We start from the raw sequence: 13390 nt of genomic DNA on the forward strand, positions 1-13390 counted from the left end.
TTCACATACAAATAATTCCTCTTCAAAAGTTTCTCTAAAGGCCTACATCAGGTCTTGGTAACAGATTGATGGTTAAGGAGAACTGCAAACATCTCCAAGCATGAGAGACTCAAATACACATTGAGAAACTTCACAGGACAAAGGTATGGCCAGGTAGCCTACACACTGCTTTGTACAGCTTTGTAGATATTGTGATACCTCAACGTACCTCTACCACTTCAAATACCCAAGTACGTAAGTTCTAAGATTAGTGATGAATCTGGCTACACCACGAGTATGCTGTAAACCAGACTGAGTTAGAAAAATAGCACACTGAGAATACACCAACTCATTTTTTTAATGCTCTTTTGTATGAAAGGCACAGTCAGTAGTCAGCCAGGCTACAATGGCAGCTCCCTCGAGCATTTAGTGCCTTAGACTTCCGGAATGAAAAACCAAACAGATAACCAAAAAGATGATGGCTACTCTATATACAGAAATAAGCTTTATTCTTCCAAGGTGAACTCCACTGCTGAGCAGAGGGTTGGTACAATTCCAGTACACCACTTATGTTCTAAAGAAAGGCTATTTTGAATCCTCAAGCAGATACTGGTCTCATGCCAAACACCTGAATTGTGATAAACTTCAGCTCAGAACCTAAAATAGACAAGCAACAGAAGCTTTCACAACAACTATATTACTTTATATGGTAACACAGTCAGAAGAGTTACTTTAGAACAGCACTGGTTGATATCAGTGACACAGTAGCACCAGAAGTTGATCTGTGTATTCAGAGAGATGCTATAAGCACACGTTTATGTTTGTGTGATTGGCAGTATTGTCCTTGGAGAACTTAGCATAGCAAACAGTTGAAATGCTGGCTTTTCAATGCACATTGCAAAATGCAATTAGCAAACCTAACTTATCCCTAAAAGTCATGTCAACTTTTACTTTTCTAACACCCATCTCAAACTAATCAGCAAAACAAATTTCCCTTCCCACTTTTGTAATATATTAAGTTACCTGACCTTTTACATCAGAAAAAAAAAATTGTTTAGACAAAATACAAATGCAATTCCTTGCCTGGAGTTTAAGTGGAGAGCAGTTTGGGAAACTTAGCATATTTTCCAACAGGAAAGAAATACAGGTTTTTATCTACATCTAATTGGAATGTCAAATACCAAAATGTAGAAAAACAACCCCCAAAAAACAACCAAGAGAGATGTCAATAGTTTTAAGTTATGACATTTGCTTTTAATGTTCATACCTGTATATAGGAGTTGTGATCCATCAAACACACTCACGTCTAGAAAGTTATGAATCCCAAAATGACATTAGCAACCTCGTGGAGGCAAAATAGGTATCAAGTCTGCTGCTGTAACCCAGCAGTGTACTCTTGGAAACTAAGTTTCCCAGATCACATGCCCTTTTGAAATTTATTTAGTAAAGGCTGCTACAGGTTCGAGTTTTTTCTTACCTGAGAAAAAACAGGGAATTTCAACCCCAGGGAAAACTAAGACCAAAGTTTGTTTGAAGTTCCCTAAGGTCGGACTCCTCTAAGTCTTTGTTTCAGAATCTATGGAACTGACCAAATCCCAAGCCAGCAGCATCAAGTAAAAGACACAAAGATGACACTGGCTCAGACAGTATTCATGGAACGCATCCTTGAAGTGCTAGCTAGTGCTTGCTATGGTCACAAACTCCGAAAGGCAACTGCTTTCATCTTTTTCATTGGATTTTTCTCTTTGCAGAGTAAGGATTTAATTCTGTTTTCTAGAAGAAAAAATAAATCACAAAACTTAACACATTCACTGAGGTGAATTTACAGCAAACACCACTCTGAGCCCCTATAATCTTCAGAATTGATTTCAAGGAAGCCAGTTACTAGAATATCAGCTACGTGTTAGAAAATAAAGTGCATAATGATAGCCACTGAGAACTTTGGTGATTTCATCTAGCACAGTATATGACAGTCCTCAGCAACATGAGTAGAATGCTAATTAAAACAAATTCTTAACATGAGTACAAAACATGAATAAATAAAATCCAAGCATACGCAGAAATCAGTTTTATATTAATGGGAAGAAAAAAAACACAAACAAAACTGAAATGGAATCCCTAGTCCCCAGTGAAATAGAGCCTTCTATACAGCTATCCCAACATGTAACATCTGAAATGAAGAATCACAGTCTGTTTGCTTCCCTTCACCTATTCCTGAATTTAGTTTGCAGCTGTCAGGTGTCTGACTCATTTCATCTCGTGCAGGGGAAGATGTGCCTTGAGGGATATCTGCAGAGAGAATGTCAGATGAATAATCTTGGCTCTCTACTGAAACATCAGTTTGTGGCCAGCCACCCTCTTCTCTATCATCACTGCAGTTTGTCCCTCCATCTGCTTCTTCTAGCTGCTCAACAGATTTCAAATACTGCTGTAGAAGTCTGTTGTCCTGCTCACTATTAGAGCTCTCTCTACTTTGTTCACATTCCCCATGGTCATCTTCAACATCTGAAAAATGTTCTGAAACAGAATTGCCACACTGTTTGACAGTTTCCACTGAAAGTGAGTCCTCAGTTCCTCCTGTTAAACTCTTTTCATAGCTAGACAAGTCAGCAGTATGAGTCTGGCCAGCCATGGCAGAATGAAAACCAGAATCTGGAAACTGTACCAAAGACTTCTCCTGAAGAACATCACTAGCCGGAGCTAACCAAGCAGAACTAACATCTGGTGGGGCTTCTTGTTCAGGAGTAGATGTTCGAGCAGATGGTTCCAATAGACAAGAAGTACTGGCTGAAGGGATCCCAGGTTGACAAGAGGCACCTAAGTGTTGTGTCACTGTAAGCTGCCACTGTTGAAGGGATCTAACCTGTAAAATATAAAGAGAACGCTGCTATAGCATCAAGCCTGAAAAGCACTTTGGTTTCTAGACTACAGTAATCGGCAACAAACCTCTAACATAATATTTAAGATCGAGCAAGAACATTTCACTGTATTTCTGGGGAAAATATTTTTTTCCCAATGTTAAATAATAGCATATAAACTAGACGCCCAACACCCACGGAGCTCACAATGCTGTCTCAAGAAAAGAAGAATATATTTTCCAGAGAAAGTAAAAAAAAAAAAAGGGGGATCTACTCTTCAGGACAAAAAGGTAAGAAACCTTTAAAAACAAAAAAAACATTCTTAAGTAAACAACAAGTCTTAGCTTGGGAAGAAAGAAGAACTTATTAGAAGATAAGTTAATATTTTTTCTACTACAGAAATGAGCTGCTTAGAAGCAATAGTGCTTGACACTGTTTCATTTGTCCTAAGCATCTAGCAGTTGCATCACGTTTAATGCCTATTATGCTTATTTAGATCTTTTTGCATCGTGTCCTTCTTCTCATACCAAGTTCTATTTTATCGGTCAGTTACAAACACAGTTTATTGAATTGACACTTCTGAATATTACCTTTCCTCAGAATGAAAGTACAGCCAAAACCATAGCAACTAGAATCTAATCAGCCACCAATTTTGTAATTGGAAGAATGAACCATACTCACCATCTCTTCATGCTCAATACTATGAAATAATATATTCTCAATCCATAAGCAAGAAAAAAAGGACTAAACCTATTTACCTGATTCCACAGAAATCTGACAGCTTCCTCTTGCACAAGCCTCTGAATCCTATCCTCCTCTCTTTCTTTTCTTAGTCTGCAAGAACACACATTCAAAATTATGCAAATTAAATAATATTCTGGTAATAAAATCAACATACAATACACAGAAATGCCTGCTTACTAAAAAGAACTCTTGGAAACACGATAGAACCCAACACTGAGACATTGTCATCTGGCTTGTCATCAATAGCCAGTTGCTGCCTTTCAAGTATACGTTTCTTTTTCAACGTTACACTTAGATTTTGCTTTCCTTTTGCTGTAAAGCATGTACTGACTTGCATATACTTTAAGGGTCTTTTTGCATGTTGAACCTGACCTCTTCATTTTAAGAACATGTTCCTCTCTCTCTTGAAGTAGGAAGGAAATGAAGAAAAATAGTGTTTCTGTGCTTCGAATTATGCCATCCACGACTCATACCACCAAGATATATGTGTAGGTACCGTGTGAAAGCATTAGGATTTTCTATACGTTCATCAAGAGCTCAGCCTGATTCACAGAACTTTTGTCATCTGCAATAGTAAATGAAAGGGACCTGTCAAACTGACTGTTCTTCAGGCTGATCCTGAATTATATTAAGTGAATCCAAAATTTCTGCCTTCGAAGTTGAGAAACTTTGATAATAATCCCTTTTAAACATGTATTCACATGAGAAAAAAGTAGAACCGTATTTGAAAATTATATCATGAAAGAGAAAAGTGAAAACCACTAACAGAGGAGTGACTCAATACCAATACTTTTTCTAACTGCTAAGAGATTAAGTCAAAAACCTCACACTTTACAATTGCTATTTTGATTATGCAGCAAAATGTGAATGTCCAAGTAACAAAGGAATTGAAAAAGTTAATTCTAATCCAACCCTCTCATAGAGGACACGTTGAGAGAATGAGAAATTGATGTGCATGCATAACCATTGTATATTACGGGAATTCTTCCTCTAGTATTACCACTGCTTCGTAACACTAATGCTATAACCTACTGCGTGCAGTTATATGAAGACCCATCTATACCTCTTGTGAACTAGTTTGGAGCAAGCTATATTCAGACTTGAAAATGCACAGCACAGCCTCAACTTACTTTTGTATTTCATCAGTTAAGCAAATTATGTGCTCCTGCATCCTGCTCAGTCGAATTTCATAGCGCACTTCCTTGGCTCGGGGATGGTAGTTCCTTGTGTAAAATCCCCTCCAGCAGGCTTGAAGCTTGGTAGCTGCTTTAGTCATTCGTCCGTGTTCATCTGCACCTTCATCAACAGCAGCTAAAGAATCAGTATTTTCTCCTGCCACCTGCTCAATAGAAGGTGCTGTAACTCTTAATTCAGTGCCTACTGAGTTGCCAAGTCGACTGCGCAGAACTTCGTCTTCAGAGGATGCTGAAGAGTTGCTAGCATCAGGCTGGTTAGCTTTTACCAGATCAGGAGGTGATAATTGCATCCTGTCCTTGATTTGCTCTCGAGTTTCCACACTTTCTGTCACTTCACTGGAGTGCTCTTTTGTAAGCAAAGAAGTTTCCTGTTGCTTGCTAACTGTTTCTCCTCCATTAGCATCTTTTACAAACTCAATTACAGTACTATCATTATCTTCTAGGTCCAAACTAATTACATGTAACTTTGGGTCTGAAGTAGGAGAAACTGGAGACAATCCTGAAGCAACTGGCATGAAAGTAGACTCTGAAGATAACAGGCTGCTGTTTAGTTTGTCTTCATCAGTCTGTACGTCTTCAAGGTACAGCTCCTTGTGACAATTTCTTTCATGAAGAAAAGTGTTCTTTACTGCATAGGAATGATCATCATTCACACTTGATCCAACCCAGGAATTCTTCTGGATGATACGTTCTAGATAGGCAGAAAGACATTTTGAAAAGCCTCACAGCGTTTCAATAAAATACTTTAATTCACAGTAATTCATATTTTGTGTTAAAAAAAATCTGTATTTATTTTATTCCCACAGGTAGATTTGTACCTATGATCTTACATCTTACCCTTTTCAAGAACTATCTGTGGTGGATGAGCTGGACTGCTGTGTACAGAAGTAACTGGCAAAGTCCTGTTGGAAGCAGAAGCCATAGTTGGCCCTTCATTTTGGTTCTGATACATCAGCTGCCTCTGGTGGAGCCTAAGCACAAAGTTTCAACAGATTTTACATTTAAGTTTTTTTTATTTTTGGTACACAGGGCATCTGAAATAAAATATCAACTACTTTAAAGTAAACAACAAACTGCTCTAAAACAAGATGCTAGCTATAGCTGGTAGGTGCTAGCCTGCACCTACTAACAGGACTACTCACAAAGTAGGAGACTGCACAAGCTGCTCCTGTTCCCCTTCCTTCTCCCTCTTTCTTTCCATTACATACACATGTAACCACAAAAGTAAAAAGAAAAAAAGCCAGCATGCAATTCTGAGTAAAGACTGAAAACGATGCATCTCTACACACCAGCAAAATATACAGATATTTTAAGCATCTCCTGCAGGTCATATTATGCTTATATGTGTAAAGAGTTTGAGGAACTAAGTCTTGCATTACGAAATAACTTAATCCAAAAGCATGACCCTGTACCCTAATGCAAAATCAAGTAACAGTATTGCTGTAAACAAAGTCATCCTTTACAGTCTGAAGAAAGAGAAAGGTTATTTCAACTCAGCAAAAATAAGAGATCACGAGGTAGATATCAGAAATTCACCCTTCCTTAAAGATCGTGTACATGTATGTTTTTTTCTTTGTGACAGAAATCTGAGTAGGTAGAGTTTACTTTAATTACAGTCCTCATACAAATCACCTTGAATGCTCTACAGAGCATACACAGCACAGTCTGCCTCTAGAGAGCCCAGCAAACACACAAGCACTCCTGATACTCTCTTGCTCTGCACTCCCTTCATCCTGTACCTCCATTACTCTTCCCATCTCCTGTTCTTGCTGTTGCTTTAAAACAGTTAAGCAGAAATATCTAATACATGAGACATACGACTGCATTCTCAATTACAATCTCTAACAACGGAGAAGCAAGAAGTTCTCACCTTTGCTTACTGAGTATTTTTTCCAGTTTGGCATCTTCTTCAGTCTGGAGACCGTACGTAGATATAAGTGGACAGACAGTAGCCAAGTACTGGACTAACTGAACATGCTGCCCAGGTCGATACGATCTTCCTTTACCTTGACTGTACAGCCATTCTGCTTTCAAACTGTCAGGAGGACAGTTACTGTTAATGCATGATATAAACCTCATAATTTTTCTTGGAGTGCTGTTCTTCTAAGAGCTACCAGAACACTGAATGTGAACAGTGCCCAGATATCCCCTCTGTCATACAGATAACACTGATGTACACAGTGATGCAGTAAAAAGTGGTGTACAAAATAACTCACATTTGTCAAAGAAAAGAAAAGCCAAACAAAGAAATTTACACACAAACGAGACTCTTCATCAAAGGGCATGTTTGAGCTTTCCACAACATAAGAGCTTTAATATTTGCCTATTATCTCGTTCCACGAAGTCAAAGAGGCTGTAAACTTGAGAGAGATAACAGACTACTGACCGTTTGCTATCACAGTTCAGCTTTGTACAAGTGCTACTGTGATTTGAGTAATAAAATAAGACCATAACTTTCCACTCCTACTTAAACGAATTTATATAATAATACAACTATAACATCTGAAAACTCTTGCAAAAACAATGTTAACTGGCCAGTATCTCAAATGGGCATTAGCTAGACAAACAATTTCAGACCATTAGAAAATTGTTCCTACTTTTGAATCATATAAAAACTAAACTTCAGCTTACGCTAACTTTTACTTGATAACTTTAGTTTTAGAAGTATTAAATTACCTTTCTTTCTGAGAAACCATGTATCCATCAAGAACTTTAAGGTTGAGACACCAGCTGACTATATATGGCCTGTAGTCAAAGCCAGGGATAGAAGGTGTGGCCATCACACAAGGATTGTTCATTATTGACAGCTGTTCCAGTTGAGGGAGAGAAGCCAGGAAAGAAACCTTGAGAAAACAAGATACATCAGTTAACTGAAGAGAACCATTAGCTGCTTACAGAACGTACCACATTTGCCTAATTATAACAATACATCTCGAAAAAAAAAAAAACCAAGAACATTACAATTACACTGAAAATCAGACTTGCTTGTTAAACCTGAATATCTTCTAAATGGTCTTTTAACAACCAGCACCGTGTGCCTGTTAATTTTCCTGTAAGTAATATAGTTCTTGGAACGTATCAGTGTCTCTTAAAGTTTGTGAGTTAGCATGTATCTACAGACAGGTTTACTATTCCAGTTTAGCGCAGCAGATACAGATGCTGACAAAATAATGGCCATCTGAAAAGCTGAGAAACACTGTCCAAGACTGAAGAAGAGAGAAATGCATTACCAAATGAGACTCTTCTTCCAATACAGACGTCCAACTAACACGTTTTTTCCTCGTATTAAAATAGATAAGGAGAAAGTCACACATGCATCACACAAAAATCCAATAAAGGTCACAGAATACTCATTTATTTCATACAGTGTTTGAATGAGAGATCAGAGATTGTGTTCTAAACAGGGCGGCTAAACAGCAGCAGAAACCCTCTGCAGCAGCTTATCAGCTCCATTTTCAACTTCAGATAATCAGAAAAATCTGTTAATCTAGTCCTCAAAATATAAGATATAATGACCAATGTATATAACATAGAAATATACAAATGATACATATAAGCATATGTATAAAATACGCATAAATACAAAATCATGAAATAAAGTAAGAAGTTGTAAAAAGCTGTTACCTAACTTGCACAGCTAGAGCAAACATAGTTATTACAGAGAATTAAAGATTTCTTCTATTAACAAAGGTTATTCCAAAGAAGAGCAACTATTTCACTTGCATTCTCAAAATAATTATCCAGATATTTCTTTACACTCTCTCAAAAGACAAGGTCATACATTTTCTACATCTTACCTCATTTAAGTCTCTGATTTCATTTTCCGCCAAAGAAAAAACAGTCAGATTCTGAGGTAGGCAAACAGGGGCAGTACGAAGTGAAGTTATAATATTTCCATGCAGCAACAAGGTCTATAAAAGAAATACGGTGATAAAATGCGTATTTGAACAAAAAAAATATTATTTTCCCTCCCTTCCATCCAAACACCAACTTCAGAATACAAACAAACAGAACAAAAGAACAGTAGTTAAGGCTTTCTGGCATCATCAAAATAATTTTTGTTTATTCCAGTGAGGGAAAACTGAATTTTACGTTATAGAGCAAAACGTTATTATTAGCTTGGGGTGTAGGGAGCTGCTTTGGCAGGGAGGATGGACTCAATGATCTCTAGAGGTCCATTCCAACACCTACAGCTCTGTGATTCTGTGAAATACAGAACTGATGCATAGCCACATTCACAAGAGGTGTATCTGTCAATACTATCTCCATAGAGCGTACACAATGAAAGACTTAACATCATTCCTAACATATGATGAGAGAAATGAGTGCTATCTTACACTGTTACCTTAATCAAAATCATTACTGATTACATAAGAATCAACGACAGTTTGTGCAACTTGAAAGCAACAAAAAACCTCTTCTATTCTTCTTTCTAAAAGTTACAGGGATTAATTGAAATGCTTTAAGATCTAGCATTTGAATAATTAATGCTTTAAAAGGTAACAATTTTCAGAACAAAAACGCTCAATGTAAAGCATGTAAGAAAAACAGGTAAAACTGCATCTACCTTCAGAGACATAAGCTTTGAGAGATCTCCTAGCTGAGATATGTTGTTGTCTGACAAATCAAGATGCTGAAGAGACGCACAGGAATTGATTTGCTCAATGGCCTGCAAAAATAGAGAAGTCCATTTCAATATTTTTTTAGTCATTAAATCAAAAGAGGTGTCAATAACTTAAAATTATCTGGGGACCTAACAACACTGCATAACAAGCCCAAAATTAAAATCACAGTTTTTATTCAGTTTAATTTTAAATATGATCATTCTTTTCCTTTTTGTAGGCTATCTCGCAGTTCTCATTATATGTTTTTTCCCCAAGCCAATTCCTGTCTAAAAGCTGCCCTCTTCCATTTCATTACACTAGTGGACACGAAAGTTCAACATCTGTTCCCATTAAAACCAGGAGCAGAAATTCAGATTTCTTTGCAGTGGAACAGAATGAAACATTGTAAGGATCAACCTCGCTGTGTTTTCCAAATTTCTGCTATGGTAAATTCTGGAAAACATATAAAACACTGTATACTTACCTTAAGATTATTTCCCGCCAAGTTGAGCCATTCCAGGTGCACCAAGTCCTTCAGCCCTTCTACATACCCAATACTATTATGAGGCAGGTTTAGCACACGAAGCTGAGTCAGTTTTGCTACACCCATCATTCGTACCAAACGATTGTTGGCCACAGACAACTGCGGATGGATGCACAAATAAAAGAAACAGTTTCAATGATTAAACTCTACTAACACAATAGGTTGTTTGTCAACCAAAAATCCAATCCAACCGGAACTACTCCAGTGTATATACTCAATTTTCAAGCAAAAAAATACACACAAAAAACCCCCACAAGAAACAAGAGATAAATTATTCATCAAAGAAAGCAGATTTCTTCTAAGTCTGTAGAACTGTGAACATTTTCTTATATCAATAGCTAATAAAAGAAGTATAAACAAGGAATTGAGTCATATGAAAATAAGCTTTTAAAATCAGAATTGCCAAATCGTTATACAAATTTTTGCAACATTCCTCATGTAAAACCATACTTATGTCACAGGACAAAATATATTTAATGATTCTCAGAGAAGTTCTGTGCTGACAGAACAAAAGAAATACTTACTAATACCATAACCACAAAGCTGGCAGACTGGCGAGAGTTTGCTGTAGCAATTAAAATAAAAAAAACAACCCTCTCCAATGTCAGTTTAGCTTGGCTCTAGAGGCTGTGTAGGTGACTCCTTCAAGCCCTTTTGGAGGTACTTTCAGTATTTAACATGCACAGCTTTGCCCCAGTGGAATTTACACTGATTTCTGCTAGAATCATGCTCGGGAGAGGTTGGACTAGATGATCGCTAGAGGTCCTTTCCAACCCCTACAATTCTGTGTGTTTAATACTGCTACTACTAATACTCTCACAAACCTAAATGAAATGTCCCAAGATTAAGTATATTGAAGTTAAGCACTAACAACAGTAGAGCCTACATAAAACCAGACAACAGATGTTTTCTCCCATTTCACATGTATGTATTTCCTGATTGTTGACTTGTTTAAAAAAAAAAAAGAAAACCTAATCCATACGGCTTATTGACTCATTTATTCCTGTAAATTAAGATTACTAAGCTTTCTCTTCTGTAAAGAGTTTTTAAACCCAACCAGGGAGAGCCCTATACGTATGTCTGCACATTCACCTTTCCCTCATGTAAACTACACAGCTATTTTTAAAGTTACAGACACCAAGTACTCAAAAACTAAAATGTACAAAAATCAGGTCTGTGACCTTTATAAATGTTCTTAGGTACATTACATTAATCTAATCTTACTTACCTAGGAAATTAGCAGAACAGCTTCCTCCACCACAAACTGCAGAGCTACTCTGAAAATAGAGCTTTCTATTTTAGTTCACTGCTTCTTAATTTTCTATGAAGACAGTAACTGGTGACTGACTTCCATTGTATAAAGTGGCCTTATAGCTGAAATTTTTCAGTTAGCACCACAGTCCCATTACATCACAGCAAATACAACTCATGTAACACTGACCTGCATCAGATTCCTGCATTTCTCCAAATGTTCCAATTTAATTATCTGGTTTTTGTCCAGAATCAGAGTGTGAGTATCAGCATCACAGAGTAACGTTGGACCCAGCTTTTGCAATCCTTGACCTGACCAGTTAACTACCAAACCTTAAAATAAGAAAAAAAAAAAAAAAAGTAATCCAACTCAATACTTGATATATGAGAACATGTACTGAAAATGCAGAGTACGACAAACCAATATGCTTTTGTAATACATGCTGTTAATTCGGTGATAAAAAAAAAAAAATTATTTTCCACTTAGGACTGAAGAAAATTTCTTAATTCAGACTAAATACAACAACAACAAAAAAGCATCCAGTTATTGGAAGATGTGGATTCCAGTCCCTATCCAAATAAAGAATTATGGTTGAATTTTGGCAGTAAAAATAACAGAGATCCCCTCAAGTATGAAGCTGAGCTGAGTGAAATTCAGGCAACTAAGCTTAAAGGTGTGATCCTCAAAACCCCAAATTTCAAAAACACATGCATTTTTTAACTTCCTCAAAGGTTTCAGATCTTAAGTGGCCCATTTGCAGGCATATACAGAACGTGCTGAAGACACAGCAACACATACGCTGTCTCTAAACAAACAACAAACAAATGTGAAGGACAAAAAAGGAGAGTATGATACAGGGATAAGCAGCATCCAGATTTTAGTCACTCAAAACAAGATGCAAACCTATGAACTTCCCTTCCTGGAGCACTCCATTGAACACGCTGATACAACACCTGACTCCTATTTGTGAAATGTACACTTAACAGTTCTCAGCTCAATAAAAGTAACAGCCTTGTGAACAAGCCCTACGTAAAGCTAGGCCACTGAATAAACACCCGCTGTTTTCTCTTTTTTTTTTTTCTCTTTCTATTTCAAAGGAAAAACATTATTAGTCTACATGAATTTTTTAAAGTACAGTCGAGTCCGAACTCAAAGAGCTACGAAATCAAAGCTGACACCCTCCTGCGTCACCTGACAGAAGAAACAGATAACAAGATTCAGCCCACTCCCTTAAAGTTAATTTAAATATTTAATATTTAAAGACACACGTTTTAGCAGTTTAGCTGCTGTGAAGCCTAACTAATAAGTATTTAACTTATTGTGTAGGTAAAGTATCTAATATAGGGCCAAAAGTTGCAGTCCAGGACTTCAATAGCCAAACCAGTCAGTGCATCTTGCCTAAGAATCGTGGCACTTGTACATGTGTTGATGGGCTAAATGTTGTGCACTCCAGTCACACAAAGAACCTGCTTGTACAGCAGTGATACAGCATAGGTAACATTTGGGGAGGAATAAATTGTAAACATGATAGAACAGTGTTTCATTAGTGGAATACCCAATTAAAACGTTCCACAAAAGAACAATGTAGAGTTAAGAGGAAATCACTTGACATCCACAGGGAACTTGAATGGCTGGGCACCTATGCTGACACCCACTAATAATCACTTCCACGTATTTATTCCCTGCTCTGCATTTTATGCATATGCACCATTGCAGCACGTGCTTGTCTCCTGTCACCTCGTGCCTGTAGATCACGCTCTCTTCATCAGCAGCATGCCCCAGAGCACAGCCCCTACCGCAGCGCAGCCTGTCCTCAAGCATCCTTGCGCCCGCACTACATCTCCCAGCACGCACCGCGCGGCACCCAGCCCCTAGGCGACGCGCAACGGCGACCCAAACAAACGCCGTCCGCATCCCGCCCGCCCGCAGCGAGGCCGCGGCTGCCCCCTCACCGCCTGCAGCCGGCGACACGTGCTCGGGCCGCCCCGCCGCTCCCGCGCCCGCCGCTCCGGTGGCCGCCATGCCTCCCTGTCGCCGACGCAGCCAGGCTACCGGACGCCGAGCGCTGATTGGCTGCCTCGCTCCTCGACGAGAAAATTCCCGTTGTCACGATGATTAAGTTATCTCCTCGTATAGCGATAGCTCCCCGCGCGCGGGGCCGTGCAGTGAGACCTAACGGGCCCCAGGGGCAGCCGGCAAACGCTCTGGCAGCA

General features: G+C 38.3%; 1 protein-coding gene across 1 annotated transcript; it reads right to left on the reverse strand.

The window, feature by feature from the left end:
* Positions 1-1762: 1762 nt before the first annotated feature.
* On the reverse strand, positions 1763-13269 carry CEP97 (centrosomal protein 97). Its single transcript, XM_065742032.1, has 11 exons — positions 13130-13269; positions 11367-11509; positions 9866-10024; positions 9345-9446; positions 8575-8688; positions 7454-7620; positions 6648-6812; positions 5615-5748; positions 4712-5468; positions 3596-3671; positions 1763-2842 (listed from the first exon to the last, which is right to left on the reverse strand). The coding sequence occupies exons 1-11, from the start codon at positions 13197-13199 to the stop codon at positions 2123-2125; spliced, it is 2607 nt and encodes an 868-aa protein (XP_065598104.1). The 5' UTR covers positions 13200-13269; the 3' UTR covers positions 1763-2122.
* Positions 13270-13390: the final 121 nt, after the last annotated feature.

Source organism: Cyrtonyx montezumae, unplaced genomic scaffold, assembly GCF_038088225.1.
Source record: "Cyrtonyx montezumae isolate F1298 unplaced genomic scaffold, pur_monq_1.0 scaffold_3, whole genome shotgun sequence".
In the NCBI taxonomy this organism is placed as follows: Eukaryota; Metazoa; Chordata; class Aves; order Galliformes; family Odontophoridae; genus Cyrtonyx; species Cyrtonyx montezumae.

Bases quoted from the DNA above. Each gene is read 5' to 3' on its own strand.
- CEP97 (XM_065742032.1), bottom strand. From the start codon at position 13,199: ATGGCGGCCACCGGAGCGGCGGGCGCGGGAGCGGCGGGGCGGCCCGAG. The intron at 6,813-7,453 runs GTAATTTAATAC...TCCTCCTGACAG, and splicing joins ATGGTTTCTCAGAAAGAAAG to TTTGAAAGCAGAATGGCTGT. The intron at 3,672-4,711 runs GTAAGTTGAGGC...GTGTTCTTGCAG, and splicing joins TTAACTGATGAAATACAAAA to ACTAAGAAAAGAAAGAGAGG.